Genomic DNA, 21993 nt, shown 5'->3' with positions numbered 1-21993 from the left:
CAAATATGTCGACAAAAGTCAAAGTATTTGCATGGAGACTAGCAAGAGAAGGACTTGCAACTCAAAAAGGCTGATATTGTCGTTCGCTGTGCCCTATGGCTATCTGCGATATTTGTGGCAATGGTGAGGAGGTTGGCTTCCATGTTGTCTTCCTATGCACAAAATCCAGAGCTCTGAGGGCACTACATGAGCATTGGAGTTTGCCAGGTGAAACAGAGCTCAGGTATACAGGCCCGAACTGGTTACCTCTGTTGTTGGACAAATCAGACAAGGAGATGTGCACATGGATACTCATGCTATTATGGAGATCATGGCATCTAAGAAATGATGTCATTCATGGTAAAGGAGAAGCTACAATAGGTGCTTCAGTGGCGTTCATGACAAAGAAAAAAACCTGGATGGTGGGCCTCAGCTGGTTTTGGATATTGGACCGAGGAAGTGCTGGACAGCGCCACCAGAAGGGTGGGAAAAACTAAAATGTGATGCCAGCTATGATCCAATGTCAAGAGCAGCAACAAGCGGTATTATTATTAGGAATTTCCGAGGAGAAGTACTAGTTGTTGCATGGAGTCTGCTTCCTGCCTGTGCCAGCGCCACTGAAGCTGGGGTTCTCGTAGCACTAGAGGGAGCAAGATTGCTGGTGGAATGGATCAGCATGCCGGTTGTATTTGAATCGGATTGTGCTACAGTGGTCCAGGGCCTTATGGATGTGTCGATGGATCCATCTTCCATGGGTTTGTTCTACATTAAAGTCAAAGAACTGCTGAATTCTTGGTGGAGTAGAGATCAGGAAGGTGAACATGGGGTGTAATGGAGTGGCTCATGAGCTTGCTCAATTAGCGAAAAGGAGTGTGTGGTCTGCATATTTGTGACTAGACGTGCATCCTTGTGTATCTGAGCGCCTTGTCAAAGATTGTAATTCTACTACCTTTGATTAATAAAACTCCATGTTCTTCACAAAAAAAATAGCTTTTAGTGCCATAGATTAAAAAATTAGCTCTTGGTGGTCATTGGTCACAGTCGCAGCCACGAACTGGTCCCAATTAAGGTTGAGCTCGAGCGTCGCCATCAAGCTCGGAGAAGGGGATCTGATCGAGGCAACGACGGAGAGGGAGAGGAGTGGTGTGCTTTCATGTGCTGCACATGGGGAATGAGACGAGGGCATGACGATGCGGTGGTCAACATCCAACGTCAATCTTGGGGTGTAGATGCTGGTGAAGGTGGAGACACTCAACCTCATTCCATGAAGGAGCTTGGCCTGACGTATGGAGGAGGCTAGCAGCACTCAATTGGTCAACGACACATGAGAGAGGAACAAGGAAGGGAAGAAGGTAACATGCAGGTGTTGGGCGTGGCCACATGGGAGAGGCAAGGGAGGAAAGTGAATTTTCTTCTATTTCAAGGCCCTATTTGGAGGGAAGAAACCATCATCAAAATCACTTGAATCTGTGTTAAACGCGCTTGCCAAGGATTGATCCGAGGGAGAAACAGACAGAACGCTTCACAACTTTTGCCTCCGTGATAGAATTAACTAAGGGCAATTGCATATTTGCCACTGGTTTGAACGGTTATTGTGAATCTGCCATTAAAAAAAACATAACTGCACATTTGCCATTACAATTAGTTTAAACTTAACAAACCTGCCATTGAACTAACACCTTTGACTAACACCGTTTGGCAGTGGGTTTTCATGAAAAATAGGACAGAAATACCCTTGAAAATAATTTGCAAGGTTGCCATTAGAACCTGACGAAATTGCAAGACATTTTTTTTTGCATGACGCCTTTTTGGCCTAACAGCTGGGCCCCACTTAGGGTAAAATGCAGCCCAGTCATAAAAAACACACAATCATCATGTAAAATCATAGAACATGCCACATTTTCCAACATAATGATAGCAGTACATTTAGAGCCTGCTAATTTAAGGTTCACATCACAGTACAAATACATAATCTAGTTCAATTTGGCAACACAAAGCATATGACAGGACAACTAATTTAAGGTTCACATCATCTTGTCCAACATGACATCCAAACGATGAGTACATATGATATTAGGAGTACATCATATAGCTCAACCAGAAATCACAAGCACATTAGGACAGCGAGTTCCAAAAGATGACTACATAGGACTGAGGCCCCATCACTCATCAAATGGAGGCAGCAACAGAACCTATCTTTCTCTTCCCCTTCCCCCTTGCTCTTGGCGGCTTTACTGTCACCTCATTTGCAATGCCATTGCAACAACATTTGTATAAGTTGTGGTACATAGGATACAAGCGATTGTGAAATTGGCAGCAGGATGTTAGTTACCTAGATGATCCACTAGTAGAGCTTTTCTTGGACCTTGGCCTAGGTGACGCACCATGAAAATTGGATGGATCATTGCTCCCTTGATCTGAGGATGGAGTCCTTTTCCTGCACCAAAAAAAGGAGTTAATAGATAATGTATAAATAAAAATGGATCACATGAAAATGAATGAAAATTACCTTTTCCTAACTATAGGTCCTCCTTGATAGGTCTTTGCAAAATGGCCTGTGTCACCACACTCACGGCATGTCCTCTTCTTTCTACAACCATGCTCATCAGAAGCTTGAATTCTGTGAGTCCTAGGCCTCCCAGGCTTTCTCCTCGGCTTTGGCTTTTTCAACTTGAAACAAGGATCTACAATTGTCCATTGGTTCTTAGATGTCATTGGGTTCCATACTCCAGCATATGTTTGCCTCAACCTCTGTATTGAGTAGTACTCATGCACATAATTGTGCATATCAGGTGACCTGAGGGAACCTATAAAAGCCAATGCATGGTTACAAGGCTCCCGCTAACGTGCCAAGCTCTACAAGAGCATGTCTGATCCTTCAAGTTCACCGCATGTCTCCATATCACTCCTTTCTTAGACACCACAGAAACTTCAGCTGCATCATCATTATTACTCCTTAACACACTATAATCCTTGAGATTCTTGCTTTGTTTGTTTAGCTTACTAACAATAGTTGGAATTATCCTTCCTTCCATTTTCCTTGCAAGCCGACTCCTCAACTAAAATTTCTAAATTATCATTTGCCTAAGGTTGTCACACAAGTCCACAATCTGCAACTCCTTGATTTTCATCACCCAATTGTTGAATGACTCAGAAAGATTGTTGTTAATATAGTCCACCTTTGATATCTCAAAGAATTGGCCCCTGCTCCATAGAAAAGGGTGATTCTTCTGTAAATAATCAACAGCATCAGGATATCTCTCAGCAATCTTGTTCATGTGGTAGTTGAATTGCTGATTAGTGTAGCACTTGGCAACATGCCACATATTTTCAGCAAACAGTGGCCCATGGTACTGCTTCTTGAAGTTCTTCCATAGATGTCTCATGCACCCCCGATGCTCTGCAGTTGGATAAACAGCACTAACAACACCCTCTATGCCTTTCCCAGCATCTGTGCTGATGACACCAAAGAGGATTACCAATTGCCCTCTCCAAGTTCTCCACAAACCATGTCCAACTCTCTTTGGACTCAGACTCTATCACACCATATGCAACAGGAAAAAGCCAGTTGTTCCCATCTACTGCCAACTGCCCTCTATGCTTCCCTGTTAAGTGTGTTGAGTCCATTGCAATATAAGGCCTACAACCTTGTAGAAACCCATCAATGAAGGGTTTTAGAGCTATGAACATCCTCCTGAAGCACACTTCCTCTGCATGAATCTCGGTGTCAATCTCTACAGTACTTCCAGGTTGTGCATTCAATATCTCTTCTCTAAAAGTGGGCATCAATGCATAGCTATCATCCTACTTCCCAAACAGTTTCTGAAAGTGGTACAATTGTTAACTGAAATTATTTTAACACACATTTACCTTACAACCAAAGTACTTCTTACTTGTTGAGGCATGGAACCTCCACTTGCAACCCTTTTTTTTCTTGCAGAAAGCTCTAAACCTTGATGGATCCTTTTTCTCAGTTTCAAAAGCATAGTCATGGACTATAGCATGGTGTGTAACAGCTGCCTTGCAAGTAGCAGTGTCTGCGAATACCTCACCTTCATCAATACATGGATCATCAAAATCATATGCAAACACAGGTTCAAGGTCAGAGTCATCGCCATCATCATCTACTTCCTCATCGAGCTCATCAACATCTTAGTCAGAGTCAGAAGAGGATGCGACTGCATCACTGTCATAGCTGTTGTCACTATGCACCTCTAATGGATCACAATCTAGGCATAGTTGCTCCTGCTGCTCCTCCTCCTCATCACTATCCCTAACTTCTTCGTCGTCGTCATCAGCCCTGCGTTTTCTCTTCTTTCTACCTTTCTTCGCACGCTTCTTACATTTGTCCTTAATGGGTGATGTGGCTTCATTGACATGGTTGGTGCTCTCAGGATGGGTGGTGCTCTCAGGCTGGGTTAACTGTGTAGCATCAACCCATGAGTCACTAAAGACTAATGGAGTGCAAGGGATGACATTTTCAGTATGGTTATTCCTCACTGATGGGTGGCACCTTCTTTTAGTTGGGGAAGGTAAACAAAGCAATGGGCCACCAAATTCACAGATGACAGCATTTATGTGGACAATCCCATGCTCACCAAGCTGATCAAACCAATCTAGCAATTGTGCATCTGTGGTTATCTCTACTTCACTGTGATTTGATGCATCAACCGATCTCCAGAAGGTGATGTACTGGTTTGGCCCCCAATTAAACCTTTTCCCTAAATCGTCAACTAACTCAAGCATCGAATACCTATCTCTTTCAGCATTCAATTTCTCACTAGTCCCCTTCACATATGCCTTGTGACCCTGTCTTGACGCTAAGAAAAAGGATTCTACCCTGACGATAACTGTGTTAAAACTTCGAGGATTCCTACAACAAACGAAAAAGGGGGGAAATCTTCTAAAAAGTTTGAATCAACATCAAAGAATTCTAGGAGAGTGTCAATCTCTATGCCTGGAAAGACCTCCTTCTGCCATTTCACGCTTACTGAAAATCATTCCTAAAGCATTAGTTATAGTATGAGAGAAGCTACCAGAACAAATTGTACACGCAAGTTCATGTGTGTCAAGTGAATAAAGAACTTTAGTTTGCAGGAGTGAAATCCTGTTGAAATTACTCCAAACTGAAGCATGTGTAAAAAGGGGGGAAATCTTCTAAAAAGTTTGAACCAATATCAAAGAATTCTAGGAGAGTGTATATACCATTCCATGTGTAAAAAGGGGGAAATCTTCTAAAAAGTTTGAGCCAATATCAAAGAATTCGAGGAGAGTGTATATACCCTTCCATGTTGTCTCCCTCCTGAGGACGAGTCGCACCCGTTCGTTCTATTCAAACCATGGTCAAACCCAGTAGCAGCTGCAGCTTGCCGTGCTAGGAGCAGTCATAGTCGCACCTGCAGCCGCGCCCCAGTCGCCAAGCCCGAGCTGCGACCGCCTGTCGTGCCCCAGTCGCTGAGCCTCAGAAGCCGCAGCCGCCAACTCTAAAGCTGCAGCCCTAATGTCCTAAATCCCCACTGCAGCTGCTCCTCCAACAAATCCAACTCTACAGACCCCATCTCCTACTCAATTGCGATCGATTTGAGGGGATTCGCACTGAATTAGGGAGAGGGGGAGGGGGATTTGAGGATCTAGGGTTTGTGCTAGAGGAGAGAGTTCGAGAGAGACACGGAGTTCGGTTCCTGTTGCCGGAGAGAATGAGTTCGATAGAGGAGGTCCAGAGAGATATTGATAGGGTATGGGCAATTCTGTCTTTTCATGTTCTTGGGATTTTTCTTTTTATTTTTGCCATTTATTTTTGTGCCCTAAATTTGTCGATAGTAAATGGAACGAATGGGCAGTGGCAAACGGATTGAATTCAAGGCGCTTTCGATGGCAATTTTGCAGTTTGAGTTTTTTTAATGGCAAATCCGAATTCAAGGGTCGAACCAGTGCCAAATATGCAATTTTTCCAATTAACTAAAACCAAGTTTCACTCGAGAATCAATTACCTCTCACCTACAATATTCGAGAATCAGAATTTAATGAACTAGTCAAATGATTATATAAATTGATTCTGATTCCAAAATATTTCTAAAAAAATCGAGAACCCTATAAAAAAATATACATCCCACATTTTGGTCACTAGAGCGAATTTTACTAAACCAAATTCTGTCATGTTCCAAACACTAACAAACCAAACTCCAAAACCGATATCTCAAACGGAGCTCCCAATGCGATTGCGAAGCAAAACCCCCACAGAGCCCAGCTTGCCACCCTCCTCGTTCCTATCGCCGTCTCCTCCTCTTCTCGCCTTCAACGGGGTTGCCGTGCTACCCGCCGCGCCGCAGTCTCACTCGCATCCAGCTCCTCCTCCTCCGCCACCACCTCTCCGCGCCCGCGCCAATGGAGGCCGCCGCCGTGCCCAGATCCGCCGCCTTCCGCGCCGCGCCCGCGCTCCCGGTCGCCCGCGCCACCGCGCGCCCCCTGCCCCTGCCCTGCCGCGCGCTCTCCGCGGCCCCGGGGCGGCGCCTCCTCGTCGCACGCCGCGCGGCCGGCGGAGACAGCGTGGAGGCGGCGCAGGAGGCGGTCCCCATCGAGAAAAGTCGGTATCTTGCTTCCCTCCCTCCCGTGGCCCGTCCGTCTGTGCTTGCCTGCCTGGGTGTTGCTCAGTTTCTCTAAGCGTTCCGTGATTGCAGGGTTCCCTCCCTTCCCGAGCGTCATGGACATCAACCAGATCCGCGACATCCTGCCGCACAGGTTAGTGCCAGCGGCTTGCTTGTTCTTGGCTTGCTCAAGTTCGCTTGCAAGTCGCGACATGTTTGGCATTTGGGTCACATGATGCAAGAATTTCTAATATTATCGAAGTTTTTTTTCCATATACCTACTAATAGACATGATCGCCCTGGAACCGGTCCAAGTTTCAGAGTTATATGGTCGAAATGATAGCGTAGTTGGGGTTCCATGTGCACTGATGTAGTGCGGTGTTGTGTTAGTTTCTAACAACGGAAGGAAAAAAAAAATGGGGAGTGTAGGGTAGGCTGTGCTGATACGAGCTGTAACATAGCGAATTTACGGCTGATTGATGAGGCTCAGGAAGGATTTTGGCGCAAAAATCAGGGGTTGTTTATACTTGGCCACTGGCTCGGCTGGGGCAGCTGGTGGTCATAGTTCACCCCTGATACAGAGTGCATAAGCTGTGTGTTCTTTATGAGATTCCCGGGATTTGATTTTTATTGTCAGGCTACATATCAATTGACGCCCTGGATCTCATGTATATCTGCAACAAGCTGTAGTCACTACTCATGATTTGAAATATATATATATGATGAATATCCAAAATGGAAAACGACTACAATGGCTTTCTGAATTCATGATATGCTGTGATACTGAGATCTATAAGCATCTTATTAACTACCTATGCATGTGGATGTGCATGTTAGGTTCCCGTTCCTTTTGGTTGATAGAGTAATTGAATACAAGGGTGGAGAATATGCAGTCGGGATCAAGAACGTCACGATAAATGATAACTTCTTCCCAGGACATTTCCCAGAACGACCCATAATGCCTGGTGTTCTCATGGTTGAGGTATGCACTGATTCACTGTATTGACACCCCTGTGTAGTGCAACAATCTCGTTTACTGTATGGATCTTACTGTTCCTTGATATGTAACTAAATTGTCTTTGCAACATTGCTCGAGAGGTCAGTCAATTTCTGATCCAGTGAACGATAATTGTAACATTTAATCCTGAAATTATGTTTCACCATGGCTTCATTTTTTCATAGTTCTTTGTGTCAAAGCATGATGTTGGAACACCCATAAGCATAATTCGTTCATTTCCATGGTGCAACAGTATTTTCGAAATAATCATAAAAAACCAATTATTTAAGAATGCAAATTGTTCAGCTCTGTATACTTTGTGCTGAGTTCAATGAAGAGGTTTACTTTTTCTCAGTTATTGTACTTCACATAGTACGTTGCCATATCTCCATTAGTCCATTAACAGTATGCTTGTTTTCTATGAACCTTTTTTTTCTTTCCATTCTGCTGAAAGGAATTGATTTCAAAGAGAGATTTCTGACATCAACTAATTACCATGAACCATAGCCGTCACATATATGGACATGTAGCATTTGAGAGGTTCAGTAGTAAAGGCAAAAGATGCAGGCTACAGCCATTATGATTTACACAGCTTGTCTACTGTATACTGCAATCTAGAATATTTTATTAGAATTCCAAAATCAGCTGATATGTATGCAGTTATCTGCATTACTGTGTAGTGTCATAGTGTGTATCTTGCTGACCACATGCCTGGATTTTCAATTGCTTATATAAGAAACTCTTTTGTACAATTATCCACAGGCTATGGCCCAGGTTGGGGGTCTGGTGATGTTGCAACCTGAAGTCGGTGGATCTCGAGACAACTTCTTTTTTGCAGGGATAGACAAAGTTAGGTTCCGGAAGCCAGTAATTGCTGGGGATACATTGGTCATGAGAATGACTCTGACAAAGTTTCAGAAGAGATTTGGGCTTGCAAAGATGGATGGAAAAGCTTATGTTGGTGGAGACCTAGTTTGTGAGGGGGAGTTCCTCCTGGTTAGTGCAACTGAATAGTGCACCTAGTATTGCATGATTCGATTGCAGAATCAGTGGTTATAATGGGATTGGGTTTGTTTCTTACTAGACTCGACTTTTGAACAAAATATACAATCGGCACTTGAGGCAATCCTTTACCTGCTAAGTATGTCGAGTTCTTGTTCACGACGATTAATATCGCCTTTGTGGGTGAGTCTGGCCGAGTGGCTTTCATATTGTTGTAATACAGGATTACAGTATCTTTGGTACTTGTTTGATGGAATAAACAATGGTGGTTCCATTGGAATTTCTGAGTGGTTTCCCCGCTCCCATGTGATCCATTTCTTAAATTTCTTATATATGTTCCAGCACGGTAGGGGTCTATTTCTGGTTCATTTAGACCATGATATGTTGGGTTGGTGCAATTTTCTTTGTAATTTCTTGCATAATGATAAAAAATCACTTAGGCTTAGCATGACACTATGACGCCGTGCAACCGCGTGAGAATATGTGATTGCATGCAGTTCTGGTCATGATTTTGGCCGATCTTCTGTCAAGGGTATGCACACCAGTGAAGAGTGGTAAATTAGTAATTTGTTTTCAATAGCATATAAGGTAATGATTGTTACCAACAAGTTCTTCTCTTCGCATTTGGAACGCGGGAATTTTTCCTGACCCGTGTGGGTATCGAAATGTTTCTCATGGAGTTCCTGAGATCCAGACGGGGCCTGTACCATTTGATTCGTGTTGTCAGCCAGTGTTCAAGTGCTTCTTGTGTATATATGATCATTGGAGAAGAGGCATCCAGGTCACCTTCGCATATGTTTATCATATGAACCTTCCAAGTTGGAACGAGGAGGCATTCAAGTGTAGATGCGTCACAATCATTTTCTTCTGTTCTACTCAGCAGCCTGTTGCTGACTGAATAAACATATCAACCAAAGTCTTTCTTTTGATGACAAACGATGGCAACAGAAAAGGAAAAGAAAAGAATGAGATATTCAAACAAGGGCAAGTATCACAAGTTCACAACATGCAGAAAGTCAACTGGAACTGGTCAGTATAGCATAGTTAAATTACCTCCGAATTTGCGAAGCCTTAATCCAGATCCAAGTCGTCTGGGTTTGTTGGTCAACTCTTCCCGGACGTGATTACGAGGTGAAATCCGGTTGATTAAGTTGATCCAAACGCTTCAATATATACGTCCGAGTCCAGATCAGGGAGAGAATGCAAGTGCCTTCAGCTGCCTTCAAAATAATCCAAGGGGCCAGTGCCTTTTTCCTTTGAAGTGTTTGGACTTCTTGGGAGATGGCTAACCTTGTGGCGATGAACATGAAGAGGAAGGATGCTGAGGTGGCCGGCCATGGATTCTCCATCTTTCTTGATCCCAAGAGGATCAAATTACAGGTACGGCAGCTGGTAAGTGATGCCCTCCTTGTCAAAATTCTTTGCTTGTAACTTCGTTTTAAGCTCACAACAAGTCAGAAAATAGATAGAGTAACCGACTAGTTTTCACGGGTTGCTTAATTGCTTTTCAGAGCAGTGTGAGTATGCAGGAAAAATTGCATGATACGAACCTAAACTCCCCTTGATTTTAGACTATATTTTGGACTCGCGAATATTTATTGTCCTATGATAATTAATTTGTTTCCTTGAAATCCGTGCAAAACTCATGTAAAAGGAACTTACTGTGGACCGGTGCTGAGTTGCTGGAAATAGCTTAGGAAGATACTCCCTCCGCACTTATGTAAGGCATATTTTTATTTAAAAAAGTCAAAAATTTTAAGGTTTGACCAATAATTAGTCAAATTATACATATATATATATATATATATAGTTTACAAAAGTTGTATCAATATATTCATATTTCAAAATGCTTTAAATTGGTGTTAATTTTGTAGCAATTGGCAATATATTGTAAAAAAATTGAAGATCAAAATATACTTTTGAAGACTTTTTTATTCTAAAATACATCTTACATAGATGGACGGAGTAGTTGACAGGTGGATGGTGACACAATCACAAGCTTCCCCTGAATAAAGATATGAAGTATAAACGGATTTGATGGATGACACAGAAGCATATGTGAAGGGGCAAAGTGCATAATCCTAAAAACCAAAAAAAAAAAACTCAAGCTTATAGAGTTTTTCTTGTACTGTCATGAGGATTCCAAGTTCCTACTCTCATGTGCAGCATTTTGGTAGCATGTTCATATGTGATTTCAGGCAAGGGCGGACCCAGCATTATAGGAGTGGGGGCACGGGTCCCACTCATTTTTGTTGGTTTAGTGGACTGTAGATATTTTTTTACTATAGCTCTAGTGTTCTTGTAGCTAGCAGGCCTCCACTCAATTTCTGGGCTGGGTCCGCCCTTGATTTCAGGATCGTTGTGAAAGCATGAGGTCATCCACATGACAAGATAACCTAGATCAACTCAGTTGAGATCTGATTTTTTCCATTGCTCTGCATGTTCATATGTGTTCTTTTCATTGATGATAGCAAAACACCTTGAACAATTAGCTTATGATTCCATGTTTGCTCTATTCCTGATGTCACTAGGATGCCGAAATTCCGGAAATGATGGAAGAAGAGGAACCACTGGCAGATGCTCCACCAGCTAATGTGCATCCAACCATATTCATGCCCTCACTGTCGCTAGCGCTGCCAACTCAGGGGCAAGAAGCTATCCATGGCAACACCATGAGCACTACATCTAGGAGCAAATGTTCAGAACCACCATTCAGCAAAGAAGACCAGGCAGCACCAATGGATGTCGAGGTGGACATCCGGTAATGCCAGGCCCTGGCGCAGCCGGGGCAGCACACCCCTTTCTTTTCAGGTTAGTAAGAACTATGAACATTGCTACCATGACTTGGAAGGAAGTTGTTTTGTTGCAAAAGGCCACCCACAAATTCAGCCTGGTTTGAATTGCAACCCTGTGCGCACGTGTTTTGCTTCTCTAGCCCATTTTAGCTGCGTGGACATGGGGCTCGCCATGGTAGCCCAGCTGGGCTTGGTCCGATGTGGAGCTAGTTAAGTCGCACCTCCTTTTGAGCTTGACGCGCTCGCTCGCTCTGTTCATCGAGCCCGTCTCCATCTGTCAAGTGCGAAAGGCAAATGGCTGAAGGAAGCAAAGGGACGGCATCGGCAGTGTCGACTCCAATGGAGGTTCCTGGTGAGAAGTGACTTAAGACTCAAGCCAGGTAAGCTGTCATTGTTGCTCAGTTCCTTGTTGCTCGGGTCTAGTAGAGTTAATTGAACATGATGACTTACCATGTTTTAGGTATATATTCCGGTCCAATTGCAAGTAATGGTCACATGAATCAAAAAGCATGGATATGTTTAATTGAACATGATGACTTACATTGTTCTAAGTATATGTTTAGTACATGAGTAGCATAATTGCATGTGATGGTCAAATGAACCAAAAAAGCATGATTGGTACAAATTCATGCATAGACATATACATCCTGGTGCAAGATTATACTACATGACATAGACCAAAAGAAGGCCAACAGTATATACTACAGGACATAGACTGTTACTCATGTACCTAAACATATACCCAAAACAAGGTAAGCCATCATGTTCAATTAACTATATCCATGCTTTTTTGGTTCATATGACCATCATTTGCAATTGCACCTAAACATATACCCAGAACAAGGTAAGTCATCATGTTAAATTAACCCTACTAGATTCGAGCAGCAAGGAACCGAGCAATAACGATAGCTTACTTGGCTTGAGCCTTAAGTCACTTTTCACCGGGACCCTCCATTGGAGCTGACGCCGCTGATGCCATCCCTTTGCTTCCTCTTGCCATTCGCCTCTCACATTCGACGGACGGAGATAGGCTCGACAAACAGAGTGACCGAGCATGTTAAGCTCAAAAGGAGATGCGACTTAACCAGCTCTATGCCAGATCGAGCCCGGCTGGGCTGCCATGGTGAGCCCCACGTCCACGTTGGCAGAAATGGGCTAGAGAAGCAAAACACATCCGCATGGATGCAATTCAGATTGGGCAGAATCCTTTACAACAAAACAACTTCTGGGGAACCTCAAAACCAGATTGGCTTTAAGGGGGTTGCATTTTTCCCCATAAAAAAAACTCATGCCTCAAAAGATTTTGTGAAGCGCAAGAATTTACTGACTGGTTACTTGTTATCCTGCCAACTGCAGGTTTCTTCTGATGAGTGGCACTCAGCTGAATCCTCTGGTCAGCAATCGTGGAAGTCATGCAACATATGCTGCTCTTCAGCCTTCACCATCCTCCTGGATCAGTACATGTTGCTATGAATTTGAATCACGGTGTAACTGCATAGACTACAGAGACCGTCCTGCATTTCAAACTGTACAATGTATGCTAATATTCAGTCCACCACCACCACCTATAGATCGGAACATGTTTTACTATGTATGCTGAAGCATGCGGTGAACCACGATTTTTCTTTTTACACAGGATTGAAACAAAGATCTTATCTCTATTCAAACCACCAGTATAGACACTGTTTAGAATGCAAAGATTTCAGATGAAACGGTTTAATTTTCACAGGAATTGGGAAATTTCCCTTGACACTGCAGCACAAAGGAAAAAAATTCCATCTGCAGTGCACCCTGATATGTGAGACTGAACAGACTTTCAACAAATCCATCTGCAGTGCACAAAGATCATCACTAGGTTCTTCGTCTCAACAGTATAAACTTTCAAGTATAACATGGTACAATCAGGGAGTATGCAATGCTAATCACTCCACAAGCTGTCAAGTAATAACAGGCAAGTATACAACAATGATTTTCTGAAGGTGTTCAGCTACAAATATATCCCATCCAGGGATAACAAAGTCAAAAAAGAATCATGTATGTGAACTCTTGACGTCAAAGTGAGTGCTCCTTCCTAAAAGGGCAATAGCAGAAGATTGTGACAGTTCCTTTTTCTCCCCCTAATGTAGTTCCTACAGCCGATCCTCACTGTCGAATGGCTGTCAAACTAATACTATGACCATTCTATAGCCGCTTATATGTTCCAGTCTCTGCTGTAGAATAACATCAATACAGGGTGGCCGCATGCATTTTCCTCAGTTTGCTGCAAAAATATAGGCTCCTTATGCCGCACTAGTCTCCAGAAACAAATTTCTTTTGTGTATAGTATCTGTCTTCACTCGCCTTCTTTTTCAAATTCCTTTTCTGTTTATAAAAGGCCAGTAACAACGTTTACCACAGGTAAACAGTGATAAAACAAAACTATAAACTGTGACAATGCATACCTTATAGGCTTCATGATTGTCAACTATTCTCGTCGCCACTGAGATTGATGTTATAGTTTTTGGGCTCGTGATTGTCTTAAAAATACCCATGCTCTTTGGAACAGTGTAAGGATCAATTTCACCCTGCAGCGCACGCTCATCAAGTTTCAAGATGAATTTCGGCAATTATATTACACATCAGTTTGGACTTGGCATCAGTTTGTTGAATACTTACAGCAGAATTTCCCTCACCTACTGTCCCATGCACAACCAATGAAATGTTAAATGTGGTGATCTGTACCATTTGATATAAAAATGTTACGAGGGTATACTAAATTGTCAACAGATAATCATATAACAATCACAGCACAAAACATACCATATCCTTCGAAACCTCCCATGGTGCGCCAATAATGACTTCATCAACATAGCGACAGGCAAGTACGCTAAGAATACGCTCATGGAGATGCATGATAGGACGATAGCCTCTTCTATCCCTGGACAAATGGTTCTCATAAGGTAGGTATTTTAATTTATAACAGCAAGCTCTTTTGACAGGAACTGTTCTGATATATACTTGATATTCTGTTGGAGTCAATAGTTTCCTTGTTAAATCTTAAGTGAAGTAATGAAATAAGACCTGATAGACTGGTCATCATGGATACCCACAAGAAGAAAGTCACCAAGTTGTCTAGCACTCCTAAGGATCTGCATTGAACGATAAGCATCAATATTCAATATTTTAATAGCAACATATGAGCCAAGCTAGTGAACAAACTTATTGAGATATGACAAAATGATTTGCATGAAAATAAGAAAATGATACCTCAACATGGCCAGCATGGAAAAGGTCAAATGTGCCATCTATATACACAACACGAGCACCTGGCGAAGGAGCCTGAGTGCATATGAGCATATTGTTCAATAAAAGCAACATAATGGCAGTATCAAGTCGTTAATCATAGGAACCTTTAAAAAAAATTGCTAACTACTTAACATTACACTATGAGAAAATCATTGAAGACCATGATTGAAAAGGCAGGAATATTGGTCACACGGGACCAAGATTGAAAAGTTACAATGAAGGTGTCATATGCGTGGGATATCAACAAATGTAGTTAGATTAGCTGAGAATGATAAAGCAGACCACTTTCCATAAATTCCCTAAAAGGTTGATCAAATTAAGGTCACCGTCATGTACTTAATGTTCCCGTATTGGAAAGCTGAGGGTGGATATGGTCTCCATTATCTATAAAAGGCCACTGACATTAAGACACATTAGCCCTTCAAATCTCGTACCTGCCCATTTGAAAACTGCATGATCCGGCGAGAAGTTGGAAGAAAATGAGATAACTGACTTTTCACTTCATCGCGTGATTCAGCTCCAGACTTCTCATCAGCAGCAACATTTACATCGGTGTTAGCATCTTTCTGCTTGAATGTTAGCAGGATCCTCCCTGTGTAAAAAGGATATCATTTCCGTGTAACATTGCAATTAATAAAGAAGACCATATTTTAGAATGAGCTAGAAAACCTTTTTGAACTTTTTTCAAGTAATGCAATATATTGCTTAATTGTAAATAATGTAATCAGCAAAATATGATCCCAAAACAATAGTGAGGCACGGCAACTGAACCTTACCAACTATATCGGTGCTCGAGACACCTTCTGTTCGCTTGATTTGCTTATAACGCCCAACCTTCTTTGCTAACGCATAAGCATCAGTCCCATCAGGTAGAAGACAAGGGTCATCTCCATGTATAATGTAATCAATGTTGTATTTATTGAAGAGGGTATTCATGAATTCTTCTGTGATTTCATAGGGCGCATTGGGAATGACCTCATCGACCCACTTCAGACCACTAACAAGAGTCAACCTAGAAAGAAAAATATCCATACAGTTAATTTGCATAAATTGTTCAGGTAATGATGAAAGCCGAGATGTCAAGATCATTAGAAAAAATACGCGTGAGACAATATCGAACAAAGTAGCACAACCAGTTTTTCAGTCAATTTGCTCTCCTACCGCTAACATTAACACTATTTTTGGGGAAAAGATTAGTGTATTTCACGGAACAAAAGATATTAAACTGGTAGGTACCTCTCTTCCATCGAAAGGACAGGCGGCCCCTTATTTGCCACAATCTCCTCATCACTGACAACTCCAACTATGAGCTGATCTCCCAGCAACTTGGCCTGTCGCAATGCATTTGCATGACCATAATGCATGAGGTCAAAGCATCCATCCATGTACACCCTCACAGGCCGTTTGCGCTCCTTCTTCTTTGGAAGTTGACCTAGATATGGCCAAAAATACGGAGCAAACGGAGCACCTATTCCCCCAAAGTAGCCCGTGGATAACATAATAATGGCAACAGTGATCATAACTCCTCCAATTCCAAACAACTGTGAATAGTATCCACCCTGGTTGCTCTCAAACGCCAGCAACCCCATCATCATCTTCGAGGTGGAAGTGTGATCTTGGTACTGCTTCTGTCAAAAAAAAAAGAAAGTAGGAGGCCAAAATAAGACTCCAAATTTGACGGATTGTTCTGGCAAATGGCAACCATATATGCAGCCAGGTAGTATAAAATATGTCATTTTCCAACACAAGGAGAAGCCAATAACCTTTTCAGCTTCAAAAAGATCGTTATTTTTTAAAACAAGAAAGTGACTTCAAAAAGAAAGAAGAAAAGTGTGCCTTTCGGACTATTAAAATTACGAACGGTTGGAAGGATCGTACACGTATAACAAGAAGAATTAGATGTTTACATATTGCAAAACGTGTTTACCCATCAAGTTATGTTGACCAAATCCTAACCACCAGATATTTTAGAAAGCCACAATTTTGAGCAAAAGGAAGATCGCGGCGAATTTGGAACAGACTAGAAGTGCTTTTATAAGAAGCTACGTATCAAGTATCAACTACGGAGCTCTAGAAACCATGACCAGCATGAGATATTGTTCTACCTTCTTTCTCATCAAGAAATACAATTCAATTGTTCATCCCAAAAAACAGCAACTTTGAACGCAGCTCAATATGATAGTCTAATCCCAAATAGTGACGATCATAGAAGAAACAACTTGAATTCACAAATACCCAATCCAAGGGCCCTAGGAATCTAATTCCTTCTCAACCAAACGAGCGCGCATGACCGACAAAGAATCAAATTCCCATCCGCAAACGCCATAGCTGAGCTGTCAGAATGCAGTCAGTGATGCCCAGCTAAGCAGGCAGCGGAATCCAATGATGCGTACTTCCAATAGCCTCAGGAGCACGGAGAGGACCGCGAAGTTTGGAGAAAGCGCCACCCACCGAACCCCCCGTTACAGCGCCGCAAACGACGGAAGCATCAAATGCAATCGTCCCCCCGTCCGCCCGTGATCCCAATTCCAGCATAACATTAATCACCAGACAAATCGCATAGAAACGAACGGGAAAAAAACGAATTTTTTTTCTTGAACGACAAGCTGGGAGATCGAAGGGGATCATAAACATAACGAAACAAAAACAGAGATTTCGCCCCCTGCATTTCAAGTACGCACGCGCCCACCCATAACGAAAGAGCAAGCTACAGCGGGGGATCAAGAACACGGACCGAGATCGGGCCTCCACGAAGCTGCGAAGGCGAGCGAGAGGGGACTCCGGGAAGCGGTGGCGGCGGCGAGCGCAGATCTCGCGTCAAAATCTGCCCTTGGCGCGGGATCTGCCGCCGCGAGAGGCCACGCAGTTCCCTCTCGGAGCTGCAATCGGAGGAGAGGGGAGGAGAGGAGGAGGCCGGAGGGAGGGAGAGCTCTCTGTCGCTCGTCGTCTCGCTGTCGCCTCGCTTCGGCAATTGGGGGTGGTCGAAGCGTGGATGGGTTCCCCTCCACCAAACTGCCCGTGCCCACCAGACAGGAAGCGTGTCCTTTTGCACTTAGAGCCCTGAGGAGGGAAAAGAAAAGGTTACGTATTTCGTAGTTTTGTTGCCACCACAAGAAAGAAGGTGAAAACCGTTTATTTTCACACCAAACGAGCCAAAGAATTGTAGCATTCGGAAACATTCCATGGCCATGGAAACTCTAGAGTTTTTTTTTTGTCTATTCTGGACCTTTCCTCCTAAATAGGGTTGTATTGCTATTTTTTTTCTCGGGGCCCTCTTATGTTTTACTACGAATAATCACAAAAATTTGTTGCAGAGATAAGCAAAGATACATGAAACAGACTTTGAATGACAGGAATGTCCTTAGCACCTCTAAGGTAAGATGACTCAAGCAACCATACCATACTATACCCAAACTCTAGGCCTGCAAAGCGTGTTGAAGAGTGAGATGAAATGTGATGATTTTATTTATATATTTGAAGATGAGAAATTTTATTTATATATAGATATTGTTTGGTCGGTAGGATGAAACGAGTCTATTTTATATTTTAGACTCACCGTCAATATCGCGTTCGAAGTGGGATGACTGCGCTCCACCATTTTTTGGAATGGCTTCATCCCAAATCTTTAAAAAAATATTCCCTAATTCTGAATCATTCCATCTCACTGCTCTCCATCCAAACAGCTCAAAAACGGGATGGCTGCGCTCCACCATTTATTGGAATAGCTTCATCTCGAATCTTTAAAGAATATTCTCTGATTCAAACCATTCCATCTCATTGTTCTCCATCTAAACAGTTCAAAAACAGGATAGATCCACTCCATCCCATCCTATCCCACAAACCAAATACTACCTTAAGGCTAAGTACATACAACACAGCATAGCACACCAAGGCAACCAAGGAAAAGGAATCACGGTGCTAGCGAATCAATGCACCCAAACTTGGAGAAGACATGAAGAATTTGTCGCTGCTACCATTGAATTGGAGACCCATGCCTAATCTACTTTGCTGTTGTTGCTGTCCTTTTAACTGTAGGCAAGCCCATCTCACTCTAATGCCCGTTCTAAATCATGTTGTGAATGTCGTATAAGTTAACACGATGTGCCACACCGATATGAAAGCAACCTTATCCTCAACACACATTGTCAAGAGGAGGGGGAGGGGAAAAAAGGGTGATCCATTGGTTGCAACCTTGTTGCCATCAGAGGTTAGGGAGGGCCGAGAGAAAGAATGAAACCATGACACAGAGGTTTGAAACATAATTGTTTGCTCTATTTTAAATTTTATTATCATGTTGCATCGAGGTTCACCGTGGCGTCCATGTCAACAGATGACATGTTAAAACCACCACTAGCTCGGACCAAAACCGGGGTGAAAATGGCATGAGGTCATTTATCTGGTTTGAATAACTTGGGGATATTTGTTATCCGGTTTTATAGTTTGATGATGAAAGTTAGACTTTTGCAATATTTTAGTGGTGTAAAATAGATTTTATCCTTTAATAATCTAAATGATCAGTTTTTTAAAGTCGGATGCTCTAACCATATGTATAGAGTATTATAGATTAAACAACATGTATATTGGATCAGAATGCGTGTCAAGACTGTTAAATGAGCCTACTGGTACCGTTTCCAATCAAACTACTACTACGTACTCTATCCGTTTATAAATGGTATATTTTTTGAAAAAAAATTAAACTTTGTATACTTTGACTAACATTAATCAAATTATAAGAATGTTTGGTATATAAAAATTATACAACCAGGTTCGTAATTCAAAATAATTTCACACTATATATGTTTTGTAGCTATAAATAATATATTTTATGAGAAAATCTTAGTCTAAATCTAACTTCGAAGATCGAGTAAAAAAATACGTATACTATTTCTGAACGGTATTTTGTATAAAGTGCTGCTCCATAGAAGAATCCCTATGCAACATTCATCTGAAAGTGAGGGGGCCAGGCGCAAAAATGTAAGCAGAGAAGAGAACAGAACAGAAGGGAGCAGAGGACTGACGAGAGGTGTGCGTGCGATATTTGCGAGGTGGGCCAGACTGCCGGTCGCTTACGTTGTCCGCAGGGCACTGTCGCGTGGGCCCAACGGCACGCGCCTCGGGGCATCAGCTGCTGCTTTGACCGCCCGAAAGGGAAGGCCGGAGCGACGAGACAAATGGCCCGTCCAGCGTATGTTCTAGAACGGCAGGACTAGAAGAACAATTATTACTGTGTTCTAGTGAGTCAGACGACAAGCCAATGCATCTCCTCCGGATGCCGGCCGGCAACGCGACGACGAGGTAACGTGTTTAGTTCCTTTTTTTTCTCTGCTGGTAAAAAAAGGGGCAAAAAACTCGAGCTACTTGAACTGGGCTTGTCCTACGTTTGATTTGAGCTTAATTAGAACAATAAACTAAGCGAGTTTTTTTTAATCTAACGTACAACCAAATACGCACATGACTCACACACCTTACTTATGCATATATATACATATTCTAACCACACATTAAAAGTACATTAGAGAACTTTAGATTTTCAATATACAAGTACACATATTCTACTTGGCACTTATATGTGTGCATAACTCCTAGGAGAGACCCGAGTTTGATCTCAACGATCGAATCCAATGATAACGCTCACATCCGAGCGGCTGACCAACCGAGCTTCGACTGGTTCTCAAACTAAACGAGCTTGAGCCTACGCCTATTAAGCTTTTCAAGCTTAACGAGTTGAGCTCGAGTGGTTCGGTCATGTTAAGCTTAATGTTGACTGATCGAGCTTGAGCCTAGCTCCAAGCTTGAAGTCCAATCTAGGCTCGCTCGAGGCTCCAACTCGTGCCGAGCGTACTCATGCATGCTCGCTCGAGCTCAGGTCGTCCATTTGCCCTACCTTGAACTGTAACATCTGGCAGTAATTAGTGGCATCAATAACCATGGGTTTGGCAACTGTGCGATCGATATGGGTGGCAACGACATGAGTAGTCACGGTTGAGTGGGGATGCGATACAACCATACCTCGTGGACATTACCATAGCAACTAGCCACGTTTGTGCAGAGGAGCAGATGGCCTAGGATTTAGCAGGAATGGTGGGCGCTATTTTATATGATTAATTCTTTATATGTCATTGCCAGTGATATTTAAGGGATTATAAAAGTTTTAAATCAGTGATATTAAAGGGATATCAGATTTAACAATGACAGACATCGGATAAAAGTTTTATTCCAATGGCATATAAGAAATTAACCCTATTTTATATGCTCTAGATTCATCCCCGACGCTCAACATTCCCGTCCTTCTGTTACAAACTTTGAGATCACCGTTTCCATCTCATGATGCATAGCATAATAGAATCATCCATCGTAATTAGTCAGATGTCATCTTAGGAGCTTAAGGGCTCGTTTGGTATGCTTCCGGATTCTCATAAAAACTTTTCAATTTTGATTTCTTCTAGGAAACATTTCTATTTTTTACTATAAAATTCAAGTGTGCAAATCGACTATGATTCCTCATAGAAACGTTTCTTTTTTGCCGAAAAAAGAAAACATTTTGATGATGAATCATAATCGATTTGCACACTCAGATTCTTGAAGATTGTATGTAAGAGGGGAGAGTGAATCTAGTGAGAAATACTATTTTGAGCGATTCTCTTTATAGTAAAAAATAGAAACGTTTCTCTTGGTTTTTGAAAGAATCAAAACTAAACTACGTGTTTAACATGGATTCTTCTGTTCTGGAAAGAATGAAAAGCGTTTCTCGCTGTCAAATGCAACCTTGTGTTGGTGATAATCTTGATAAAACTAGTGTAATTTTATGAAATTTACTTGTTAAGAAGTTCTAAAGATAACTTAAATAATAAATAATGATCTGTGAATTTCATAAAATATATCAGTGCCCCTAAATTATACTTACGTTTGCCATCCGTCAGAATGTGGAAATATATAAAAAGAAAGCGCCTACTTGCCTTACTTGGCAGCACACGCACTCGTTAGAAAAGCGTACAGGGAGGTGCTAGTCTCATGACTAGTGAACAACGCTCATGATATTGTTCCGACCAAACAATTGTCCAACAAAAAGTCTTGTGAGATTCATGTGTTCTCAATGACAAAAGTTGGTGCAAAATTCATGTATTCCAAACAACACGCGATGCATATAGCTGGGATGGGGAAGCTTTGCCGTCTAGTTCATTTTTTATTTTTTTTATCGCTCTTGAGCGCAAGATTTTGCCAAAGGCTTGCAAAATTTACGAGTAAATAAAGTGCCGTTCGGTTCGAATTTATCATTGGCTGGTGCTCAGCTGCCCAACAGGCTGTTATCGTTGGATCGTGACCCAAATCCACCCTCTTTTCCAGGCGAAAA

At 42.2% G+C, this 21993-nt stretch overlaps 2 protein-coding genes and 2 long non-coding RNA genes across 6 annotated transcripts; 2 read left to right on the top strand and 2 right to left on the bottom strand.

Annotated features, from left to right (window-relative positions):
- Positions 1–1878: 1878 nt before the first annotated feature.
- LOC133896307 (uncharacterized) lies at positions 1879–5921 on the bottom strand. The gene is made up of 2 exons (XR_009905742.1): positions 5262–5921; positions 1879–4969 (listed from the first exon to the last, which is right to left on the bottom strand). It is a non-coding gene; the product is annotated as an uncharacterized LOC133896307 (long non-coding RNA).
- A 259-nt stretch (positions 5922–6180) lies between these two features.
- Positions 6181–8842, top strand: LOC133894969 (uncharacterized). Its single transcript, XM_062335186.1, has 4 exons — positions 6181–6562; positions 6657–6717; positions 7401–7545; positions 8323–8842. The coding sequence occupies exons 1-4, from the start codon at positions 6364–6366 to the stop codon at positions 8572–8574; spliced, it is 657 nt and encodes a 218-aa protein (XP_062191170.1). The 5' UTR covers positions 6181–6363; the 3' UTR covers positions 8575–8842.
- An 812-nt stretch (positions 8843–9654) lies between these two features.
- Positions 9655–13024, top strand: LOC133894970 (uncharacterized). 2 transcript variants are annotated; one of them, XR_009905567.1, is made up of 3 exons: positions 9655–9942; positions 11094–11373; positions 12714–13024. It is a non-coding gene; the product is annotated as an uncharacterized LOC133894970 (long non-coding RNA). The 2 variants fall into 2 exon arrangements; XR_009905568.1 differs by having other exon boundaries at positions 9655–9954.
- A 163-nt stretch (positions 13025–13187) lies between these two features.
- LOC133894968 (ethanolamine-phosphate cytidylyltransferase-like) lies at positions 13188–17659 on the bottom strand. Of its 2 annotated transcripts, none has more exons than XM_062335185.1 (10): positions 17377–17659; positions 15879–16270; positions 15419–15654; positions 15077–15234; positions 14604–14675; positions 14418–14485; positions 14157–14274; positions 14013–14072; positions 13799–13921; positions 13188–13718 (listed from the first exon to the last, which is right to left on the bottom strand). In XM_062335185.1, the coding sequence occupies exons 2-10, from the start codon at positions 16235–16237 to the stop codon at positions 13647–13649; spliced, it is 1266 nt and encodes a 421-aa protein (XP_062191169.1). In that variant the 5' UTR covers positions 16238–16270; positions 17377–17659; the 3' UTR covers positions 13188–13646. The 2 variants fall into 2 exon arrangements, with proteins under 2 accessions (XP_062191169.1, XP_062191168.1); XM_062335184.1 differs by lacking the exon at positions 17377–17659 and adding an exon at positions 16748–16885.
- Between the last annotated feature and the right edge of the window lie 4334 nt (positions 17660–21993).

The sequence above is a fragment of the Phragmites australis genome, chromosome 16, assembly GCF_958298935.1.
Source record: "Phragmites australis chromosome 16, lpPhrAust1.1, whole genome shotgun sequence".
In the NCBI taxonomy this organism is placed as follows: Eukaryota; Viridiplantae; Streptophyta; class Magnoliopsida; order Poales; family Poaceae; genus Phragmites; species Phragmites australis.
This window is presented reverse-complemented; position numbering and strand designations above follow the sequence as displayed.

Bases quoted from the DNA above. Each gene is read 5' to 3' on its own strand.
- LOC133894968 (XM_062335184.1), bottom strand. The intron at 14,676-15,076 runs GTACGAGATTTG...ATATGCACTCAG, and splicing joins TGCAGTTTTCAAATGGGCAG to GCTCCTTCGCCAGGTGCTCG. The intron at 14,486-14,603 runs GTATCATTTTCT...CGTTCAATGCAG, and splicing joins TCCATGCTGGCCATGTTGAG to ATCCTTAGGAGTGCTAGACA.
- LOC133894969 (XM_062335186.1), top strand. From the start codon at position 6,364: ATGGAGGCCGCCGCCGTGCCCAGATCCGCCGCCTTCCGCGCCGCGCCC. The intron at 6,563-6,656 runs GTCGGTATCTTG...CCGTGATTGCAG, and splicing joins GGCGGTCCCCATCGAGAAAA to GGTTCCCTCCCTTCCCGAGC. The intron at 7,546-8,322 runs GTATGCACTGAT...AATTATCCACAG, and splicing joins CTGGTGTTCTCATGGTTGAG to GCTATGGCCCAGGTTGGGGG.